This window comes from Schistocerca piceifrons, chromosome 2, assembly GCF_021461385.2.
Source record: "Schistocerca piceifrons isolate TAMUIC-IGC-003096 chromosome 2, iqSchPice1.1, whole genome shotgun sequence".
Classification (NCBI taxonomy): Eukaryota; Metazoa; Arthropoda; class Insecta; order Orthoptera; family Acrididae; genus Schistocerca; species Schistocerca piceifrons.
In genome coordinates, this window is record NC_060139.1 from 12,483,407 (window position 1) to 12,508,551 (window position 25,145).

Here is a 25,145-nt window from a genome sequence, read left to right on the forward strand (position 1 = left end):
ATCGAATGAAGGCTAGAGCCACGGGTCGTAACACATCTGAACTGTAACATCCTCTGTTCAAAGTGCCGTCAATGGGAACAAGAGGCGACCGAGACGTGTAACCAATGGCACCCCATACCATCACGCCGGGTGATCAGTATGGCGATGACGAATAGACGCTTCCAACATGCGTTCACCGCGATGTCGCCAAACACGGATGCGACCATCATGATACTGTAAACATAAACTGGATTCATCCGAAAAAAAATGACGTTTTGTCATTCGTGCACCCAGGTTCGTCGTTGAGTACACCAAGGCAGGCGCTCCTGTCTGTGATGCAGCGCCAAGGGTAACCGCAGCCATGGTCTCCGAGCTGATAGTCCACGCTTCTGCAAACGTCGTCGAAGTGTTCGTGAATATGGTTGTTGTCTTGCAAACGTCCTCATCTGTTGACTCAGGGATCGAGACGTGGCTGCACGATCCGTTAGAGCGATACGGATAAGATGTCTATCATCTCCACTGCTAGTGATACGAGGCCGTTGGGATCCAGCACGGCGTTCCGTATTACCCTCCTGAACCCACCGATTCCATATTCTGCTAACAGTCACTGGATCTCGACCAACGCGAGCAGTAATGTCGCGATACGATAAACCACAATCGCGATAGGCTACAATCCTACCTTTGTAAAAATCGGAAACGTGATGGTAGGCATTTCTCCTCCTTTCACGAGGCATCACAACAACGTTTCACGAGGCAACGCCGGTCAACTGCTGTTTGTGTATGAGAAATCGGTTGGAAACTTTCCTCATTTCAGCACGTTGTAGGTGTCGCCACCGGCGCCAACCTTGTGTGATTGCTCTGAAAAGCTAATCATTTGCATATCACAGCATCTTCTGCTTGTCGGTTAAATTTCGCGTCTATAGCACGTCATCTTCGTGGTGTAGCAATTTTAATGGCCAGTAGTGTAGAATGCAGAGGTAAAAGAATTTCCCAACTGCAAGCGAGAGGATTGGAACAAGGAAGTACACTAGAAAGTACAATAGTGCCTCTAGATGGAAGCAAAATTGTCTGTAAATTCGTATCTGATCGAGACTACGAACATGAACTGCCCCTGAGGTCAGATAGCGATCAGTTTTATCTGTGTCGGCTTTTTGAAAACGTCATCGTCATTTAAGTGAAGAATCATGAGGTATCTGAATTTTAATGTAGCTTGATAATCCGAAATCACTCGAGCCAACGGGAAGTGCGTACAGCCATTTTCGAGGAGTAGGGGCACTAGCGTCCACAAAACTGAAGTCAGCATGCCCCTAATCGAGGCTGCGGCAGTTCGAAGTTTCAACGACCGGCTTACGAATACTAACAGCGACGTAAATAAAAATTTATAGTGTGCACGGACCGACAACTCTTCACTACGACACGGTGAAAGAGTTCACGGAAGTGATGAAGGGAAAATAGGAAATTGGACATGATAAAGTTACGGATTGTCATAGGAGGTAAGAGCAAGTGTGGTATGTGCTGAGACTGTCTTCAATGGAGCCACCGATTTAAACAAATATTTGATAGCACATTAGTGATGCCTATGAGGGGCTGCAGAGAGGGCGATGCTCATTGTTTGTTTTACTATCCTACAATTTTAATGTAGCTCGATGACTAGAAATTACTCGAGCCTCATGAAAGAGAGAAACAAGCGGGTGTAATCATCCAGCAATAGCAAAGCAAAACAAGCAAAATGAGAGGACAGTGCACAGAAGTGTAAATATGTTAAGTGCAGTGAAACTGCTGTGTGTAAATGCAAATCCTCGACACGTACACGTAGAATATCAAGAAGAATAAAATAAACAGCAAAAAATCTAACCACTGAATATGCTTTAAAATAAAGCAAAACGCGTCTGGTGTTTGAAAAGGTTTTTATTACTGTTGTTAAAAAAGGCAATTAACCTTTATAACTTGTGTATGTGCCGCTGCGAGAAAGAAAAGGAAATAAAAAAGAAGACAGCATGTACTGAAACACAGCGTTAAAAAAAAAAAAAAAAGAATCAGAAGAGCTCAACGCCAATATTTGCCAATTTCTCGTAAGTGAAGTTGAAGAGCGTCGTCTGAACTATGACAAGATGAGAGGAAACACGGATTTTGGTAGGGCAGCCGAGAAATCTTTGACTATCTTAGCAAATATGGTGTGAAAGGGTCAACTTGTAACAACTAACGAAATATTGATGGCTCTTCTATAGAGCATGATCTGAAGAATTGTTACCGGACGCTGTTGTAAGTTGTGGCGGTGTCTAGTGAATTCACTTACTTAATGAAAGTCACTTGCAACAACGGACTAAACGCTGTTCATTATTACAGCGTGACGATAGGATCAACTACAGGGAATATCTTTATAGTATTAAGAAAGCATATGCTCGCTAACTGGCCGTTCCACGAGATACAAAACCGTTGAGACTTCTGTAGACACTTTCTGACGAACTGCCCATCAGCATGTGTCTCGGGATATTCGGCCGATGTCTACTAAACGATTTTCCTGGAGTTCACCATTTGCACGAATGACTGGCATTGTCCGCCACCGGTATTTGCGGAGGGACCTGTCAGAATGACAGCCATACGCGCTGGCGAATCGTCAGGAAAATCGTTAAACAAACGTCGGCCGAAAATCCCTGACAAAGCCAATATCTGGTACATCATTCCACGAAATAAATGACATGAGTAAATTAGAAACGTACTCACCTAATGAAATCCTGTACCGCCGGCTCACTCAGCTGCGCCCGAACCACGTTAACCCCCATGTCTGATGAAATCGCAACAGACAATACAGGTGACATATCAGTCATAGCTACAAAATCCATTTGCCTCATCAGTTTGTATGTCACAGATATATCGATCTGTGTAAGATTCTCGTGGGATATCTGAAGAAAAAGAAAGCATAAATATTAGAGTAGATCATAACTATGTGCATATTACACAGTAAATCAGTGTATTTTTGCCCTCTAACGCTAAGGTTCGATAGACGGTCCTGTCAAAGGTGCAGAAGCACGGACGAAATGGCGGAGTGATTAAGACATCGGAAAATCCGAAGAAATTCTGGTCGTATGTAAAGTACACAAGCGGCAAGACGCAGTCAATACCTTCCCTGCGCAGTTCCGATGGTACTGTTACCGACGACTGTGCCGCTAAAGCGGAGTTATTGAACGCAGTTTTCCGAAATTCCTTCACCAGGGAAGACGAGTGGAATATTCCAGAATTTGAAACACGAACAGCTGCTAGCATGAGTTTCTTAGAAGTAGATACCTTAGGGGTTGCGAAGCAACTCAAATCGCTTGATACGGACAAGTCTTCAGGTCCAGATTGTATACCGATTAGGTTCCTTTCAGATTACTCTGATACAATAGCTCCTTAGTTAGCAACCATGTACAACCGCTCGCTCACCGATAGATCTGTACCTACAGATTGGAAAATTTCGCAGGTCGCACCAGCGTTTAAGAAGGGTAGTAGGAGTAATGCATTTAAATACAGACCTATATCATTGACGTCGGTTTGCAGTAGGGTTTGGAGCATATACTGTATTCAAACATTATGAATCACCTCGAAGGGTACGACCTATTGATGCGTAATCAGTATGGTTTCAGAAAACATCGTACTTGTGCAACGCAGCTAGCTCTTTATTCGCACTAAGTAATGGCCGCTATCGACAGGGGATCTCAAGCTGATTCCGTATTTCTAGATTTCCGGAAAGTTGTCGACACCGTTCCTCACAAACAACTTCTAATCAAGCTGCATGCCTATGGGGTATCGTCTCAGTTGTGCGACTGGATTTGTGATTTCCTCTCAGGAAGGTCGCAGTTCGTAGTAATAGACGGCAAATCATCGAGTAAAACTGAAGTGATATCAGGTGTTCCCCAAGGAAGCGTCCTGGGACCTCTGCTGTTCCTGATCTACACTCCTGGAAATGGAAAAAAGAACACATTGACACCGGTGTGTCAGACCCACCATACTTGCTCCGGACACTGCGAGAGGGCTGTACAAGCAATGATCACACGCACGGCACAGCGGACACACCAGGAACCGCGGTGTTGGCCGTCGAATGGCGCTAGCTGCGCAGCATTTGTGCACCGCCGCCGTCAGTGTCAGCCAGTTTGCCGTGGCATACGGAGCTCCATCGCAGTCTTTAACACTGGTAGCATGCCGCGACAGCGTGGACGTGAACCGCATGTGCAGTTGACGGACTTTGAGCGAGGGCGTATAGTGGGCATGCGGGAGGCCGGGTGGACGTACCGCCGAATTGCTCAACACGTGGGGCGTGAGGTCTCCACAGTACATCGATGTTGTCGCCAGTGGTCGGCGGAAGGTGCACGTGCCCGTCGACCTGGGAACGGACCGCAGCGACGCACGGATGCACGCCAAGACCGTAGGATCCTACGCAGTGCCGTAGGGGACCGCACCGCCACTTCCCAGCAAATTAGGGACACTGTTGCTTCTGGGGTATCGGCGAGGACCATTCGCAACCGTCTCCATGAAGCTGGGCTACGGTCCCGCACACCGTTAGGCCGTCTTCCGCTCACGCCCCAACATCGTGCAGCCCGCCTCCAGTGGTGTCGCGACAGGCGTGAATGGAGGGACGAATGGGGACGTGTCGTCTTCAGCGATGAGAGTCGCTTCTGCCTTGGTGCCAATGATGGTCGTATGCGTGTTTGGCGCCGTGCAGGTGAGCGCCACAATCAGGACTGCATACGACCGAGGCACACAGGGCCAACACCCGGCATCATGGTGTGGGGAGCGATCTCCTACACTGGCCGTACACCACTGGTGATCGTCGAGGGGACACTGAATAGTGCACGGTACATCCAAACCGTCATCGAACCCATCGTTCTACCATTCCTAGACCGGCAAGGGAACTTGCTGTTCCAACAGGACAATGCACGTCCGCATGTATCCCGTGCCACCCAACGTGCTCTAGAAGGTGTAAGTCAACTACCCTGGCCAGCAAGATCTCCGGATCTGTCCCCCATTGAGCATGTTTGGGACTGGATGAAGCGTCGTCTCACGCGGTCTGCACGTCCAGCACGAACGCTGGTCCAACTGAGGCGCCAGGTGGAAATGGCATGGCAAGCCGTTTCACAAGACTACATCCAGCATCTCTACGATCGTCTCCATGGGAGAATAGCAGCCTGCATTGCTGCGAAAGGTGGATATACACTGTACTAGTGCCGACATTGTGCATGCTCTGTTGCCTGTGTCTATGTGCCTGTGGTTCTGTCAGTGTGATCATGTGATGTATCTGACACCAGGAATGTGTCAATAAAGTTTCCCCTTCCTGGGACAATGAATTCACGGTGTTCTTATTACAATTTCCAGGAGTGTATATAAATGACCTGGGCGACAATCTGAGCAGTTCTCTTAGGCTGTTCGCAGATGATGCTGTAATTTACCGTCTAGTAAGGTCATCCGAAGACCAGTATCAGTTGCAAAGCGATTTAGAAAATATTGCTGTATGGTGTGGCAGGTTGCAGTTGACGCTAAATAACGAAAAGTGTGAGGTGATCCACATGAGTTCCAAAAGAAATACGTTGGAATTCGATTACTCGATAAATAGTACAATTCTCAAGGCTGTCAATTCAACTAAGTACCTGGGTGTTAAAATTACGAGCAGCTTCAGTTGGAAAGACCACATAGGTAATATTGTGGGGAAGGCGAGCCAAAGGTTGCATTTCATTGGCAGGACACTTAGAAGATACAACAAGTCCACTAAAGAGACAGCTTACACTACACTCATTCGTCCTCTGTCAGAATATTGTTGCGCGGTGTGGGATCCTTACCAGGTGGGATTGACAGAGGACATTGAAATGGTGCAAAAAAGGGCAGCTCGTTTTGTATAGGGGAGAGAGTGTGGCAGATATGATGCGCGAGTTGGGATGGAAGTCATTAAAGCAAAGACGTTTTTCGTCGCGGCGAGATCTATTTACGAAATTTCAGTCACCAATTTCTCTTCCGAATGCGAAAATATTTTGTTGAGCCCAACCTACATAGGTAGGAACGATCATCAAAATAAAATAAGAGAAATCAGAGCTCGAATAGAAAGGTTTAGGTGTTCGTTTTTTCCGCGCGCTGTTCGGGAGTGGAATGGTAGAGAGATAGTATGATTGTGGTTCGATGAACCCTCTGTCCAGCACTTAAATGTGAATTGCAGAGTGATCATGTAGATGTAGATGTAGACTGGTATTCAAGAGAACGGCCCTTCAGCTCCCCGTCTGCTCATCGACATTGAGTTCCCCCGCTTAAGACAAATACGAATGTGGTTTGTTTCAAAACGAAGTGCTCAGTTCCCTTCCTTATCTTTGACCAGTTCGAGAGGCATGACCAGCTTTCATCAAAACACATCAGCCTGCCACAGTGCCATCCAATGAGCTCTCGCGTGACACCACTAAAGACATAAACGTCAGTGGTTTGCGGCCAGTGGAACGCAAGCAACAGGGCGTCTGGCTTGGAGATGTCCTCGGAGCAATCTATTCGTAACAGCGGTGCCAAGTGATGCTCAAATTGCTTCTGCAGATGCAGTACGATGCGTCAGAGCCATACGCTGAACACAATGATGGTCTTCCATCTCAGGAGTGCCACGTGGCAGTACAGAGACCGGTCTTCTTGCGACCGTACATTCCAGTGACCACAACTGCCAGCAGTCATGTACAGTCGTAGACAAAACGAGCGCGACCCGTCGCCTTTTCGTTATACTGATCCACGCAGCTTTAAAGTCTGCTACACAGCATAACGGGCAAGGCGACGAAGTGCTGCCAACATACTATGCACAGGCCTGAAATTGAAAATCCATCCGAACTTTGTCAGACTGTTTTCAATCATGTTGTTGTGTACATAGTTCTGCGTAGTCAGCACGTACACAACTTTCCCACTAGGGCGCGCCCCGCTAAGCACAACAGCGCAGGCGCAGCGCTCGTTCGTCTCTGCACTACGAGATGGCGCTGCTTTAGAGACGGACCAAATTCTGCTTCCGCCGATCCGCGTATTAATATGTAACGCAGCCAATGAGATTGCTGCTAACGTAGAACCTTTTCTCCTCGCAGATCGACCTCGCGCAGTGATACCTGAACGCGCGAGGTATTATAACGAGTGTACAGACCTCCAATTAGTCAGTCTCCATTAGTCTGCATTAGTCTGTAGTCAAGTTTCAGTCTGCACCTAATAAGATTATCATATTCCTGTACATAGCCATTAGGAGAAATGTATAGACACTTTGTCAAGTATCAGAGATATGTGAGAATAAGATTAACGTACCAAGACCAAGGGAACTTCAGACTGTCAACTGTAAACAGCATCCAGAATTAAGTTACGTAATATCTATGTGTTTTATTATTTTAATAAATGTGTGTGAAAATTAATCAAGTTCTGTTTAAAGTTGGTCACCGTCAATCTGCTACTCTGAGCGTGCAAGTGGCATTTCTATCTTCTGACCTAACGGCAGAAGATAAACAAGCCACGATAAGACCACGAGACATATTGCTGACCGTTGCCTACTTCGTTAGAGCGACAAGTCAAATAATCTGATGGTGTGTGTACCGAAGGTCTTACAGTACGCACACTACACATGTGTAACGCTTTATTAATACAGATTAATGTGTTAAACACAACACGTAAATATAGGATATAAATGAAAGAAGAAACGCTAATTAGTATGAACTGTACTAACGAAAATGAATTTTAGCTTATCGAGATAACATGACTGTTTTAGTAAGACAAAGTACCCCAGATTGTTACGAATTAGCAACATATTATGCGCATTCGGCCGCGAAACGGTCGGTGTCAACGTCCAGACCAGTGATACTGGGTTACTGTTGCTGACCTACCATGAAAGTTTGCAAATTTAGCAATTCGTGAAGATACGTAACGAAATTCAGTTAAAAATCATTCAGTGCCACATTTAAGTCAATTCACTTATTGACAGAAGCGGAAAAAGTAGGCAGTAATAAGTATGAAATTCTGCAAGAGTTTTATATTGACACCGACAGGCGCTGGTACAGAATAAAGGTGCAATAAAAAGTATTGGGGGCGCGAGAATTTCTTAAAATTGCATCACTGATAGTCTATGCTTCCATCGAGATGAGAACCGAAAACAAACCAGACCCCCTTTGCAGTAGCAAACACCTTTCACTACGCTAGCAGACAACCCAGTCAAACAGCCCTCTATTATTACCCCAGACATGAATATGCCGCAATGAAAATGGCAAAGTGATCTGCAGTTTCTGTTGCATAGAGCTTTCTGGACTCAAAAACAAGAATTTTCTACCTTTATGTTACCGGTTATGTGACAATCATTCGGGATGTTTATCGAAATAACAAAATACTGTTATTAGCGAGTGAATTTAGTAGGATAATTCTGCACCACCCCAGGGAATAAACGGCGACATACACCAATGAGAAATGCAGATGATAAACGGGTATTCATTGGACAAATATATTATATCAGAACTGCCTGTGATTACATTTTCACGCAATTTGGATGCACAGATCCTGAGAAACCAGTACCCACAACAATCACATCTGGCCGTAATAAAGGTCTTGATACGCCTAGGCATTGAGTCAAACAGAGCTTGGATGGCGGGTGCAGGTACAGCTGTCCATGCAGCTTCAACACGATACCACAGTTCATCAAGAGTAGTGACTGGCGTATTGTGACGAGCCAGTTGCTCGGCCACCATTGACCAGACTTTTCAATTGGTGAAAGATCTGGAGAATGTCCTGGCCAGATCAGCAGTCGAACATTTTCTGAATCCAGAAAGGCTCGTACAGGACCTGCAATATGCGGTCGTGCATTATCCTGCTGAATTACAGGATTTCGCAGGGATCCGTGGGTCGTAACAGATCTGAAAAGCAACGTCCACTGTTCAAAGTGCCGTCAATGCGAACAAGAGGTGACCAAGACGTGTAACCATCACGCCGGGTGATACGCCAGTATGGCGATGACTAATACACGCTTCCAATGTGCGTTCACCGCGATGTCGCCAAACAAGGATGCGACCATCATGATGCTGTGAACAGAACCTGGATTCATCCGGAAAAAAATGACGTTTGCCATTCGTGCACCCAGGTTCTTCGTTGAGTACACCATCGCAGGCGCACCTGTCTGTGATGCAGCGTCAAGGGTAACCGCAGCCATGGTGTACGAGCTGATAGTTCATGCTGCTGCAAACGTCGTCCAACTGTTCGTGCAGATGATTGTTCTCTTGCAAACGTTCCCATCTGTTGACTCGGGGATCGAGACGTGGCTGCACGATCCGCTACAGCCATGCGGATAAGATGCCTGTCATCTCGACTGCTAGTTATACGAGGCCGTTTGGATCCAGCACGGCGTTCCGTATTACCCTCCTTAACCCACCGATTCCATATTCTGCCAGCAGTCATTGGATCTCGACCAACGCGAGCAGCAATGTCGCGCTACGATAAACCGCAATCGCGATAGGCTACAATCCGACCTTTATCAAAGTCGGATACGTGATGGTAGGCATTTCTCCTCCTTACTCGATGCATCACAACAACGTTTCACCAGGCAACACCGGTCAACTGCTGGTTGTGTAATTTTGTATCAGCTTGGACCTAATGTTGTGTAATCTATTAGTGCATCACGTCCGCTCTATGGCAGAGATTATATGAAACAGACAGTATTTATACGGGAAAATTTTTTTTCATTATATTCTCTTAACGTAAAGATATTGAATGTTAAAGTTTGTCTGGACTTTTGAAACAATACGCCAGTTAATGGAAGCCTGTGGTTGCTCAAATTGGTGAGGTACTTACTTACATTAGGCAGCAACAAAGCTCATTGGCCGTGGGCTGTTACAGCCCATCTTAGAAGAGTTTCGTCCCGCGTTCTGGCTCAGATAGATTGACTTCGAGGGCTAAATTATCGAGAAATAAGGATCTAGCTTTATAGAGGAAGAATGTGTCTTCAGTGGCTCTAAAACTTTCGGCAACGTGTTCAGTAATGCTTTCCGATGAGTAACAGCATGATAAAAGACATGATAAACCGAACAACAGCATTAATTTCCCATTTTCATTAGAGTTTTATTAATTAAAGCCCAATTTTCATTCTTATTTCATGTAAGACCCCTTGGGCTACTAGAAGATAGTGTTTAGATACATTGGCTCACTGACCAGTAGGGAACTGCATTATGTTTCTGCGAACCAAAGTGATCAGTGTAGCAAGATTATTTTCTAGAAGAATACGCCATATGTGTTTAGTGGAGTTTACGGAAAGTGGATTATGGAAACACTCCTTTAAAAACTGCTAGTGACCACTGAAAAACAGCGCCACAGGTTCAAGAGTCGTAGACAGAAACCGTTCATGACATTATTTGGCTTTATATATTTAGAGACGGAAGTATAAGCCTCCGAAAAGTTTAGTGGAAAAACAATGGATATGGCTGATTAGAGTAATTTGTTATTTCAATTGATATTCATAACGGTCACGATGAAACCTATCCTAAAATGTATACATTTGCAGATAACGATTATGCCGAAGAATTTTGAAAGACAACTCACCGTGAGGGGATCGGTTGTGAAAAACGTAACCTCGTGGCCGCGTTGAAGCAAAGCCTTCGTTAAAATTTGAAATGGCTTTTGGTGGCTGATGGATGCTGTTGGTGCTACGATCAGTATCTTGGAGGCGGACGCATCGCGCACCAGCACCACCATCAGTAGAACTACGTTGAGCAACCACCCTGGAACAACGATTTAAAAATACAGATTTAGATTGCAGTCTAAACTTCTGGATAGAAAGCAACGTACAAAAATAAAAATGGCTAATTTGAGACTACAGATGTGATTCCAGGGCAGCTCATGATCATTACAAGTACCGACGTCTGACAATGCTTAAATTTGTATTAACTATCTGCTTTGCCTGGTGGTCTCATCTTTCTATCCTCTTGACAAACATTTGAATTTATAGGCATAGTTACTCACAAATGGGAAGTGCAGTCAGACATGTACACAATGACTATATAAATGTTGGATTTCTTTCATACCAAGGCCTACGCTTGAAAGTGTTCAAATAACTAGGCATCAAATGAATATCTGTACTGCCAGTTGCAGTTGTCGCTCAACCGCAAACAAGCTACTAATGTCAAAAAAATCGGCTTAGCCATTACGTCTCACTCATTTCAATACTTTCAGAAAACCAGTAAGTACTACAATATTTAAAAAATTAAAATTAAAAAAAATATTGAAATTCTGCTATTACTGAGATCTTTCGCCATTCACTGATAAAAGTGAATTTAAATTTTATATAAGATTCTTACTGTTCATTTTGGCTGGACGGCGCCTGTAAGAAGCGCTCAGATTTCGCAGAGCTGCCCTGGTTTTGCTTTACATCCCCGTGTCGTAATCTCAGAACTGCATGTCTAGCACAGAGCGGGATTCTGTCTTGCAACTGAGGTATCTGCTTTTGTGTGCAGGTGTTCTTATCTTGTAGAGTAAGCGTACCGTGGATAACGCAACTGATAAAGTGTGTATTCTGCTGCTCATGGTGAGTAGTAATACTCTCTTTCAGATACCGTCAAATGTCACATGATGTAGCAGTATTGCCAGCCATAGATAACGCAATTGATAAAGTGTACGTTCATCTTCTCACGCTCAGTGGCAATACTTCCGTTTAGATGTCATCAAATGTCACATGCTGTAGCAGTATTGCCATTAAGATACGGGACAGAGATGAGAAGCAAATTTTAGGATACATATTTCGACCGTAACTTGTAAAGTTGTGGTTCAAATGGTTCAAATGGCTCTGAGCACTATGGGACTTAACATCTATGGTCATCAGTCCCCTAGAACTTAGAACTACTTAAACCTAACTAACCTAAGGACATCACACACATCCATGCCCGAGGCAGGATTCGAACCTGCGACCGTAGCAGTCGCGCGGCTCCGGACTGAGCGCCTAGAACCGCTAGACCACCGCGGCCGGCTGGAAAGTTGTGCAACTGCGGTGTATTTTTACAGCATAGACGAGCTCTCTTTGAGAGAGATAGATGTCGCACAGTATTTGCGCCCAAAGTGACAGTGTAAGTGTTGTAATGTGACGCATTGGACGTTGTTGTTTCGATGTCTGTGGTTGTTTCTCCATTCCTGTTGCTTGTCAGCTGTCTTCCTCGTAATAGCATAACTGCAGCAATGCGACATCGCCAAATATTTACTCTACGTATTCGTATCTAGTCTTGCCGCTGCCACCCATTCCTTTCACCGCCCCTAAGCTACATTTCCGAACAACAAGTCATGCCGTTAAGGGGCTTTCCGGTCTTTTAGCCTAATTTTTATGAAAAAATTGTTTTTCCGTACAAATCTTTATTAACAAACAAAAGTAGATATCCTAGAAACTATTTGTTAATATTTGGACGATAAATTTATGAGCCTATGCATCACAAAATGGGGAATTGATCAGTCAAACAGTTCGCACACTTGAGGGTGAAAAATACGTCTACAATAAAAAATAAACATATTTACATTATCATAATTAAATTCTCGATGGCATGACCCTCGAAAATCAAAATTTCTGAAGTGCATTTCAAAATGATGGCCGCTTGAAACGCAGGTACTGAAACGCAACCTACGTATTTTGTTGCTTTTAAATGTTAATAAATAACGAGCACTGTGAAAATGTATTTTTGTTTTGAGGTTCACATCAGAATTATGTTGTATTAAATAGAAAATGGAATCAAATTTTACCTATCAGTTTTTTTATGTGAACAATTTTAAAATCTATGTGTCGAGAAATAAGCACTTAAAGTTTTGAATTCGACTTCTGTGCATATAATTTTAAAATCTTTCTGCTTACATGTTAATCTGCTACTATTGTAAGATCTTATTTTCTAAAAAGCCAGTCTCTCTAGCCGCAGTTCTAGCATCGATGCTGCTTTGGTCTGAAGGATTGATTTTCAGGTATAAAGATTACTTTCCCGACATGATCCTTTTGATCACATACGCTCAAGACCACCAGGAGTCAAAATACGCAAGAAAATAATTTTTTGAAATATCAAGACGGGAAAGCCTCTTTAATGTGCCCAACCATTCTATCCGTCCGACTCTCAATTTTCTTTATTAAGCATTTCTTCCCGTTAACTCGTTACAGGACGCCATCATTCCATACCCGATCGATTCACATGTTTTTCAACACCTTCTTGTAACATTACTTTCGAGGTTTGTAATCGTCGCATTCGTTTTCTTCCCCATGTTGGTGTTCCGCATTTACACTCTGCTCTTCTCCAACACGGCGTTACATGAACTTTCTCTCGTACGCACGTTTATATTTTTGAACGTTAGATGCCGTTTGTATCATAAAAACGACTATCTATTTGTCTTAGTGTGTATCTTAGTAAAAGATGGCCAACGAGTTGGTTCAAATAGCCGTGATCACTATGGGACTTAACATCTGTGGTCATCAGTCCTCTAGAATTTAGAACTACTTAAACGTAACTAACCTATGGACATCACACACATCCATGCCCGAGGCAGGATTCGAACCTGCGACCGTAGCGGTCTCGCGGTTCCAGACTGTAGTGCCTAGAACCGCACGGCCACACCGGCCGGCGCCAAAGAGTAAATGATGAGTTATTTAAAAGGTTTTAGTCCATGATTTGTTGCATCTGTGGTCTACGGATAGCGTCTTTGACTAAAGATCAATATGTGCTGGGTCCCGCGTTGGAATACAGCAAGTGCTTAAGTAATTAAGACTTCAGGTGTAAAAAGTCACCCTCATTCTGCCAACGGCCTTGTCAAAGAGGGCGGAGGAACAGACATAGTTTCGGAGCAGCTTCTTGCCGCTCGGGTAGGAAACTGCACCTAAAAGGCGAAAGAATCTGCAGTGACCAATGGCATAGGGATGCGTGTATCCACGCATGCGGCGTGTAATTGAAGATAATTTCGTGACGACCTCTATACTGGCAAAAGATTCCTTTTTATTCGCCCACTGGGAAGTCCTAGAGAGGTCTGCCACGAGAAGAAGACTGAACAGCCAACGAGAGGGCAATATTCTACGAATCTTCAGCGTGTACTGTGAGAACTGTGAATCAGAAGTGTGACCGAGCTAGGGAAATGTAAAGACGCAGTCTAGATAGCGTAGAGGAGAAGGTGGTGGGGGGTGCGGTGAATGCAAAGGAAACAAGATGGAGATTTCCGCTCACATGAACGTAGGGTGGGAGAACAGGGGACTAAAATGATGTAACAGGAGAACGGTCGTCACGTATAGTGAGTTACTGTGAATAGTTCAGTGATAGGGTTGTTCCCATCAGAAGCAACAGCAAACAACAATAAATCAAGAATACATGCCGACGCCACAAGGAGAATATGAGAATATTGTGCCGCGATTCCTCGGCACAGAGCAGGCTCCGTCGTACCGAGCAGTGCCACGACTGCAGCAAGTTCGTCACCTTGCTGGGGAGGGAGGGGCTGGCTGCTCTCGAGGGTGGAGCCACGTGGGCAACAAGCAAGTGGCAGCGGTTACCAGAGTCAGTCTGTCGAAGGGCAGCGGGACAGCCTGTCAAGTGGCGGTTGTTGGCTGGCTGCTCATGGTGGCAGCCACGAACACCAGCAGAACAGGCTGCCTGCTATCGACTTGCTGCTCGAGAAGTCTCTTCTCCTAGAGAGAGAAGACATTAACGGCGTCTTGTGCTGTGTGTCGTACAAGGGAGCCTCATCTAGGGCAGCGTCAGCACTCTATATGAAACAGACTGTGTCCTTAAAGCAAACAGAACAGGCGCTAGGGCTTCGCAGTACACATGAGCAGGGGTTTCTAACAACAACGACTCTGTACTATTGTACATCTAAGTAATTCTTTTCATCTGATTTTACGGTAAACTTGTGTAATTGATGTTCTGATTTAATTTCTTTTTGTTCCATGCCATTATGTTAAGAAAACTTGTAAGGGGTCCGTAGGCCCTTACTATAAGTTTTGCGACAGCACAGGTCGACAGGACAAACAATCGATAGTGTGTGTCGGGTTGCGAGAGCGAGAGCGAGTGTTGAGGCAGTAGAGTGGGACCCAGGCTGCGGGCCGGGCCGTGGGGCGGCCGGTGGCCGTAATGCAAGGCCGTACCGACAAAGGGGGTGGCCATCGCCGCGGTTTAACCCCTTTTGTGTTAGAAATATACGGGAAAGTGAACAAGTACAATTACTAGTGTGATTCAGTGATATTTCAGTGCCGATATTTGTATTTTCGCGTCTACCGCGCCGGCATTATTTGGATTGCAGTGTTGGAATGCAGTGTTGGATTACAATGATTAAAATTTGCGTGTGACGATGATGAATAACAAAGAGGCCTGTGCTGAGATTAGCCGTTATTAATTCTGTACGACGAAGGCAGTGGCTGTCTCTTTACTTTGTGTTTTTGTGATAAATATAGGTTGTTGATTAATGAAGCTGTGTTGTTGTTCTTCTTGGCACCAGACATATCATTATTACAGCATTTGAGAAGGACAAAATGGAATGTAACAACTCCGTAGCAGTCCAATCCGATTGCCAGCCCCATTAGGTACATGGTCACATTAATTAATATCTGCACTCCTGGAAATTGAAATAAGAACACCGTGAATTCATTGTCCCAGGAAGGGGAAACTTTATTGACACATTGCTGGGGTCAGATACATCACATGATCACACTGACAGAACCACAGGCACATAGACACAGGCAACAGAGCATGCACAATGTCGGCACTAGTACAGTGTATATCCACCTTTCGCAGCAATGCAGGCTGCTATTCTCCCATGGAGACGATCGTAGAGATGCTGGATGTAGTCCTGTGGAACGGCTTGCCATGCCATTTCCACCTGGCGCCTCAGTTGGACCAGTGTTCGTGCTGGACGTGCAGACCGCGTGAGACGACGCTTCATCCAGTCCCAAACATGCTCAATGGGGGACAGATCCGGAGATCTTGCTGGCCAGGGTAGTTGACTTACACCTTCTAGAGCACGTTGGGTGGCACGGGATACATGCGGACGTGCATTGTCCTGTTGGAACAGCAAGTTCCCTTGCCGGTCTAGGAATGGTAGAACGATGGGTTCGATGACGGTTTGGATGTACCGTGCACTATTCAGTGTCCCCTCGACGATCACCAGTGGTGTACGGCCAGTGTAGGAGATCGCTCCCCACACCATGATGCCGGGTGTTGGCCCTGTGTGCCTCGGTCGTATGCAGTCCTGATTGTGGCGCTCACCTGCACGGCGCCAAACACGCATACGACCATCATTGGCACCAAGGCAGAAGCGACTCTCATCGCTGAAGACGACACGTCTCCATTCGTCCCTACATTCACGCCTGTCGCGACACCACTGGAGGCGGGCTGCACGATGTTGGGGCGTGAGCGGAAGACGGCCTAACGGTGTGCGGGACCGTAGCCCAGCTTCATGGAGACGGTTGCGAATGGTCCTCGCCGATACCCCAGGAGCAACAGTGTCCCTAATTTGTTGGGAAGTGGCGGTGCGGTCCCCTACGGCACTGCGTAGGATCCTACGGTCTTGGCGTGCATCCGTGCGTCGCTGCGGTCCGGTCCCTGGTCGACGGGCACGTGCACCTTCCGCAGACCACTGGCGACAACATCGATGTACTGTGGAGACCTCACGCCCCACGTGTTGAGCAATTCGGCGGTACGTCCACCCGGCCTCCCGCATGCCCACTATACGCCCTCGCTCAAAGTCCGTCAACTGCACATACGGTTCACGTCCACGCTGTCGCGGCATGCTACCAGTGTTAAAGACTGCGATGGAGCTCCGTATGCCACGGCAAACTGGCTGACACTGACGGCGGCGGTGCACAAATGCTGCGCAGCTAGCGCCATTCGACGGCCAACACCGCGGTTCCTGGTGTGTCCGCTGTGCCGTGCGTGTGATCATTGCTTGTACAGCCCTCTCGCAGTGTCCGGAGCAAGTATGGTGGGTCTGACACACCGGTGTCAATGTGTTCTTTTTTCCATTTCCAGAAGTGTATTTGGGCAGCTATCAGATCCCGATCGAGCGGGATAAATCAGTAAGATCAAACCAGAGTGTTACACCCTTGGCTTACCGTGAAAGGACAGGTACACTTTTCGGACGAATCGCAAAGAACAATAGGTAATTTTATCTTATTTAACGCGAAGAAAATATTTTCCAGTGTTGAATCGGGACAGAGCATAAACTTTAATATCGCGACAAGAAACAGTGCATTGAGAACAATATGAAGTAATAGCACCTTATGATTGTGACTAAACTTTTTCTTGCCATTTTAGATGAGAATAATAGTGTCAATAAACTGTGTTATAATGTGCAAACGCGCAAATCCGCACGAAAAACTGTGAAAAGTGAACACCAAAGAAAGACACGTGTGAACATTAAAATAGCAAAACGAGCCAAGAATTCGTCACGAAAGATTTAATGAAGTGTTTAGTGGTAATATTGTGACTGAAATTGTTTTTTGAATAGTGAAATTCAGACAGCTTCATGCGGACCCATAAACTGGTATGCGGACGACAATGTATTGTGGTGACGCAATTATTGAGTGACGTCACGCAGACACGTGTAGCAGTTGCGCCAAAGAGCTTCGATCTGCGAGGTGATTTCACACGCCCGCCACAGCAAGCCGCGCGACTTCGAGACACCGAGCGCCGTCCCGACATCTAGCAGCCGAACTACAAACTACGCCCGCCTGCAGCGCCACGGAGCAGCCGGCTGAGAGCTACGATGTCCCACCACAGCAAGACCTCACGCGGTTCCGGCGGCAGTACAGCGCCACGCCCACTTCAAACGTCAAAACATCGCGACTCGTGCTAACGTCGGTTGGTGAGTGGAGACGACTGGTTGACGTAACATTAAAATTGCAATGTGCAGTTTTCGCGGTAAATAAATGTTTGTAAACTGAATTGCGTGTTAGGAAAAGTGCCCAATTGCAGTAATTTCCGAAAAGTTTGCGAAAAATACTCTGAAATTGGGCATACTTATTTATGCATACTGCGCTGTCTAAATGATAATTATACAGATATGCTTATTGTTTTTGGGGGATTTTATATTTATAGATTTTATGAGTGGTGTGATTTATCTTATTTAAAACATTTTACATAAGCTGTGTATGTGAAAATTGATATTTGAAGTGATTAGGTTTTGAGAGTTGTTATTTTCGATGCTCTTGCATATTGTATCAATTTAGGGATTAATGGAATAATACTTCAGGTACTGTTTGATTAGTTTCATGGTAATTAGGAGTGTTTTGGGTTACTAGAGGTTATTCTATATTACCTTCCTGTGTGATAAAAATAACCAAACATGTCTACTGAGGATAAGCAGGTTTGTGAGGCAGTAGTTGAAAGGAAAGGGATAGGACAGGAAGACAGGGAAGATTCGGGAATCAGTGATTATGGAGTATCATTAGATAGCCCATTAGCACACTCAACTAGTTATCCCAAAACACCGGAACAAACGATGAGAAATAAGTCAGTTTCAGAGGATGCAGATAAGTGGTCGATGTTGGTAGACTTGATAAAGGAGAATAGCGCATCACTAAAGGGTTTACAAGAAACTAACGCATCATTAGAGAAAGGTTTACAAGAAACTAATGCATCATTAGAGAAAGGTTTACAAGGAACTAACGCATCATTAGAGAAAGGTTTACAAGGAATTAACGCATCATTAGAGAAAGGTTTACAAGGAATTAACGCATCATTAGAGAAAGGTTTACAAGAGATCAAACATCGCAAATGAAAATGGAATGTAATCTGAAGAAGGAAATGCAGGAGTTACAAGAACGACTGAAGATGGACGTCGACGAGAGAGAGGGGAAGCTACAGAAGAGCATAGACCAAGTCCAGGGGGACGTGGAGAAGATGGAAGGAAAGTTAACAAAAAAGATGGAAGACGAAATTGAAGAAACTAAAACCGAATTGGGAGAAGGGATCACCGAGGTGACGCAAATGCAGAAACAATGTAATGATGCGGTTAAGGGGATAGGAAATAGGCAAAACCAATTGGCTGTCAATCTGAGAAATGCTATAGCCATGCAACGGGAAGAGGATAACAAGAGGGTTGCAATGGAGGTCAGGCAATTACAACAGGGAGTGCAGCAATTGGAGAGCAAGACAGAAGAAATTGATAAACGAATTAGCAATGCCACTTTAACCATTGGGGAAGGTAAGGTCGTTACCTTGATGAGCAGTGATAATCGGTACGTCCAAAATAATACAGGGCAGAAATTTAGACTGAAAGGAGGGTTGCACCCAATGATATTTATGAAGTGGTTAAAAGGAGTTTTCCCAGCACATTTTAAAGACTCAGACAAGATTCAATTTGCAATAGGTGAGGCCTTCACTTGGGGAATCAAGAAGAAGGAAGGGACTAAGGTTCATGCAAAATCAAAGAAAATAAACTCTGAAATACATAAATTTAACCACGTTTATAAGGGACCATACAGGATTATAAAAATTGGTCATCCAAACACTGTGGAGTTGGAGTATGCACGGACAAAGAGAGTGCATGGTAAGGAACCATGTAGTAAATTTATAGTTCACTCATATATGGAGAAATAGTTAAGGTGTAGGGAGCTAGCAACTCTTTTGCTGGTATACCAAGTGGCGACTGGTACACTCCCAGCTGGGTGAGACTTTATTTCTAATTTCAAGTGTCACTCCTCTACCATCTTTCTCTATCCTTAGGTTAAGAAAGTTAGTGTGTAGTAGTTAGAATAGGTAGTGGTTGTACAAATGATAGTTAGGAATCTTGTAGCAAATTTATAGGTCACTCATATATGGAGAAGTAGTTAAGGTGTAGGGAGCTAGCAACTCTTTTGCTGGTATACCAAGTGGCGACTGGTACACTCCCAGCTGGGTGAGACTTTATTTCTAATTTCAAGTGTCACTCCTCTACCATCTTTCTCTATCCTTAAGTTAAGAAAATTAGTGTAGTAGTTAGGATTGGTAGTGGTCATCCAAGTAATTCAGCCAGGAACCATGTAGTAAATTTGTAGTAGTTGCTGTTGATGTAGAGTGTGAGATGTCAGAGAATCAATAACTTAAAAAAAGCTCAGTTTACTGTGAGTAAATAACCAAAATTAATAATGCCAGAAGGAGTAAAATGAGAACCATATCAGAAAGCGAATGTTTACATAATCTCGTGGTAAGCTAATTGGTTAAACAAGAATTTGGGTAATCTTATAGAGTTGTTTTACGAGGCATGAAAAGGTCAAACTGTTGTAAGAAAATTGAAGTAATGTATCAGCTTGTAAGTAGATGAACATATAAAGAAACAAATACACAAGGAGTTAGTTGTTCGGATAAATGATGTGAAATATGATGAATGGAGAGGCTAAGGAGCCTGAAGTAGTATTTTTATGTGGTTATTGCAGCGAATATGGAGAGCTGATGTAGGATGAAGATATATATACAGTTGAAGTTGCTGTTAAGTTGAGGGAGTTATGTCGTAATGATGTGTATTGAGTATGAGATATTTGAAGTATTGAATTATATGGAGAATTGATGTAAGTTGAAGATATATATTTATTTACAGTCGAAGTTGATGTTAAGTTATGTGTAATGAAGAATATGGAGTATGAGATGTTTGAAATATTGAAGTATGTCATTTAGCACATGAGCAACATCTGTTTGCAAGTTATTTGTAGGTATACATGTTTATCTGAAGTATGCTGATAAAACAAGGTGTAACTAATTAATAATTAGTAATTCATGTATCCAATTAGCTATCAGAGTCGATTATGGTTATACGTAGGTCAAGCTTTAGAAGCAGAATTCTGGCACTGAGTAATGAATGACAAATATCCATATAGTGGATTTAAATTAGTGTGAATATAACAGGAGATATTGTACCTCTCATCTAAGCTTTCTTGATAACAATTCACATATGGAAGTGATGTTTGGCAAAATGAAATGATCAGTAGTTTAAAATTTTTCATTGGGTGACCACCTTAGTTGTAGTGTTGCAAATAATTATGTAAGACATGCTTAGCGGTACGATGTAGCATTTAAATTTATGGAATCTGTAATGAACAAGTTGTGAATTTCTTCCTTAACTTTTATAAGTGTTGGCCAAGTGAGTTATAAATTGGAGTGATAGTAGTATGGACGGCACAAATCCCGCTGAAAGGACGGCATACCAAAGGGGTAGCTGGCATTCAAGGTATAAATGTCATATTTTGTCTCAATTTCAATTTGCTTGTGTTAAAGATTTAAATAAGTTGTGATTTTTTCTTCCTTAACTTTTATATGCGTTGGGAAGGGAGTTATAAGTTAGTGTGGTAGTGGTATGGACGTCACGAACCCCGCTGAAAGGACGGCATACCAAAGGGGTAGCTGGCATTCAACTAGTTTCTTTTCTTGTGTTTGCTATAGCAAGTTATAACAGATATGTAGTTAATGACTCGTACTAACCTTTGAAAGTGAAAAGTTTTTGGAAATTTTTGGTAAGATAAGTTTATAAAAAATATTTGCCATGCTATGTTAAGTAAGTAGGATTGATGTTGTGTGTTATTTGGACAATGTCATATTTTTGAGATGTAATAACTTTTTGTAGAATATTATTGTAGAGGCAGCCCACTACTGGAGTCAAGGATTTTCTTGGTGATTGTAATTTCATTACTTATTTGCACTGTGTGTTTTGTTCATATGTAGTGATGTCTAATTCCCTAGCCGATTCCTTTACGCCTGTGGCTTCAAAGAAGTTTTCGAGGGCGGGGATGTATGGGGTCCGTAGGCCCTTACTATAAGTTTTGCGACAGCACAGGTCGACAAGACAAACAATCGATAGTGTGTGTCGGGTTGCGAGAGCGAGAGCGAGTGTTGAGTCAGTAGAGTGGGACCCAGGCTGCGGGCCGGGCCGTGGGGCGGCCGGTGGCCGTAATGCAAGGCCGTACCGACAAAGGGGGTGGCCATCGCCGCGGTTTAACCCCTTTTGTGTTAGAAATATACGGGAAAGTGAACAAGTACAATTACTAGTGTGATTCAGTGATATTTCAGTGCCGATATTTGTATTTTCGCGTCTACCGCGCCGGCATTATTTGGATTGCAGTGTTGGATGCAGTGGCTGATTACAATGATTAAAATTTGCGTGTGACGATGATGAATAACAAAGAGGCCTGTGCTGAGATTAGCCGTTATTAATTCTGTACGACGAAGGCAGTGGCTGTCTCTTTACTTTGTGTTTTTGTGATGAATATAGGTCGTTGATTAATGAAGCTGTGTTGTTGTTCTTCTTGCCACCAGACATTTTATTATTACAGCATTCGAGAAGGACAAAGATGGAATGTAACATCTCCGTAGCAGTCCAATCCGATTGCCAGCCCCATTAGGTACACGGTCACATTAATTAATATCTATTTGGGCAGCTATCAGATCCCGATCGATCGGGATAAATCAGTAAGATCAAACCGGAGTGTTACAAACTGTAAATGAGTTTCAATGAGAATATTAATGTTTATGTCAAATGTCAAGTAATATTGTAATAGAACTGAAATGTAACAAATGTTGAAACTGTTGTAAGATGTTTAAAATTGTAACTGTGCGTCTGGTCCATACGTAGGCAGTGTGTTAGGATATGTAGAATGCAAAACCTAGGGTGAATACCCGGTCTATCAGGGAGTGGTAAAAGGTGGGTGGCAGGCGAGCGCGGGAAAATGCGCGCGGGCACTGCACGGCACAACGGGCTCAGCAGTAGTAGTTGGAGTTTGGCACTGGTTTGAGCAACACCTTCTGGAGCGAGGAGGCTGTCCTGGAAGACGTAGCTTCACTTTCACTGAGCCTCGGGTATGCCGTTACAACGCACACACACCATGGCAAAATTGCATAGGCACTGAATGGAAAAGTATTGCGACGCTAAGAAGAATTAAAGTGCCGATACGTCAGGAGCCATAGCTGTGGTTGTATGTGTGCTCTGTGCCTCGCCATCTTGCCGCCCGCCAACCGCCGCATCGATACTAGCAGGCTGAAACTTTTAGTACTGTATTGGTATGGATCAGGGAGTGAACTGTGCTTACTTGGTGCAATAATAACCTAAATTTTACCAGAACTTTCCCATCATTTAATTATCCTCACGACTAACATAGACAGGGTCCTTTCCAAACGTTGTACAATCCGAGTGTCCCGAAATGAAAATAAAAATTTGTGTTAATAATAATTATTTGCAGAACTAGTTATATTAGAATGGTGTTTAAAGAAATGTTTTGTTAATGAACCAGTAAATGAATAGCGAAGGTCTAACAAAGTCGAAAGATAACTTTAGTATTGATATAGTATTGAAGTTACTATTTCGAGACAGATTTAAAGGCATTTAAATGACCAGTAAATAAGATGAAAAGAGTGGTAACTTATATACTGGAAATCTTGAATGAATAATAAATTCAGTAATCATTTTTTTTAAATACAGCGATCGTAACAGTTTCAGGGTCCCCCCTTCATTCATTTGAATTCTGAAGTGTTCTAAATTGGTTTGACCAGCAAAAGTTTAAGTCAATATAAAAGTCAAAATGTATCAGTGTTGTATCTTTATTAAAATTCACATTTTGTGTGTGGCATGAAAGTACAATTTCTAGGGTAACCTACGCCTGATTTTAATCAGATTAATAGACAGTATAAAGTTTTGTAGTAAACATTATAGCGCAGTGTTATGTATTCATGATTTTCCATATCAGTACAGAACGTGAAACTACCAGTTCAATAGATTTTCTGGTTCTAAAATTCTACTATATTATGCAGTGTTAGAACTTGTTGTTTTGCAAGAATATATACCAACTTGTCCAGGGAAGAAACTCAGTTAATGCCTAATTAGGCTGGCGACCGTATTATTGTTACATTGGTACCATCTTCTGGTTTGCTTTTGATCCATCCTGATGTGTGATTGCATTTCGATCATGCTTGACGTATCATTGTTATTCCAGAGTAGATGTAAGTCTGATTTGCCACCATTCAGGTACACGCAGTCGATATCCATGCGAAAATCCTTTCTCATAAGGTGAATCCAGCTCACTTACCATAGCACAGGCTTTAACGTCTACTGTGCCAGGGATTACAGGTTGTGTACAAAGTTGTCCATATTCTTACACTGCCTTTGATGGTACATGCAGTTGGTTATGATTCTTCTGGTTAGTATTATTACGTGCAGTCATCGTACCAAATTCTGCGTATGTGTGTAATAAGTACTAGCATCTGCAAGATAACCTCGTTTCACTGACAACTAAGGTAGTAATGGCTGTGTTACTGATTTAAGTTACCATTTCATTGATTTACTTTGTCCCTGTGAGGCTTTTGAGCATTGCTAACTAGGGCGCAGTTATTACGTGGGTTGTGTGGCATATGCTGCAAATGTAAATTTATTCGGCTGGTTTTTGGTTTCATTAATATTGATCTGCCTCTCAAGTTTTGTTCTCTTCGTGAGGGTTCATAAACAATGTTCTTGATTATTGTGTAGTGAATCATACGCCTTGACCCCACGTAAGAATTGGTTTTATTCGTGGTGCATTTACTAAGGAAGCGTTGAGCTGCAGTTCGTTGAATCAAAGGCGTGTGTACACCTACACTGCACCAAGTCACTTCAACTCCTCAGCCTCGTCTTGGACTAGCCTCCTCATCTTAGAGCAGCACTTGCAACCTATGTCTTCAATTATTTGTTGTATCCGTTCCCATCTTTGATTTCTCTACAGCTTTTAGAATGCGTTCTTTTCATGGGAGAATTTTTAACTGAACCATATGTTACTGATGTCTGCACATCCCAAAACCCACTTTCATAAAAAGTGTCAAAAAACTTTCTTTTCCCCTCACAATTTATTTCTTGCCAGTATTTTTCTCTAGAGGATCAATTAAAATCAACAAATGTCTTTCCTGGGACAGTCTTCCATTTACTGTTAACATAAGTGTTCCCACTATTTCGGTTATTCTTCCTTAGGTTTCTCTTCCATTGTTCCCTGTTTCCTTTGTTCCTTTTACTCCCCGAAATTTCATGTTCATCTGAAAAACAAATTACTTAGATTTACAAATCGGTTTTAAAAATTGATTTCTTAAGTATTCCAGTTATGAGACTAAGTTAAGATATTCCATTTCATTACTTTGGTGGCTGACGAATATGCGAGATACAATTCTTTAAGGAACTATTTCGACAGAGTGAACAATCTCCACAGTAAAGCATGCTTCCTGCCCTAAATAAAAACGTATTTTATT

General features: G+C 43.5%; 1 protein-coding gene across 1 annotated transcript in view; it reads right to left on the reverse strand.

Moving 5' to 3' along the window:
* The window catches only part of LOC124778005 (UDP-glucosyltransferase 2-like), a 101,313-nt gene extending 90,030 nt beyond the window's left edge, over positions 1 to 11,283 (reverse strand). Inside the window, exons 1-3 of the mRNA XM_047253578.1 lie at positions 11,277 to 11,283; positions 10,522 to 10,700; positions 2,704 to 2,882 (exon numbers count right to left, since the gene is read on the reverse strand). Of these exons, the coding sequence (XP_047109534.1) occupies positions 2,704 to 2,882; positions 10,522 to 10,700; positions 11,277 to 11,283 (365 nt within the window). The remainder of the gene's footprint in view (positions 1 to 2,703; positions 2,883 to 10,521; positions 10,701 to 11,276) is intronic.
* Between the last annotated feature and the right edge of the window lie 13,862 nt (positions 11,284 to 25,145).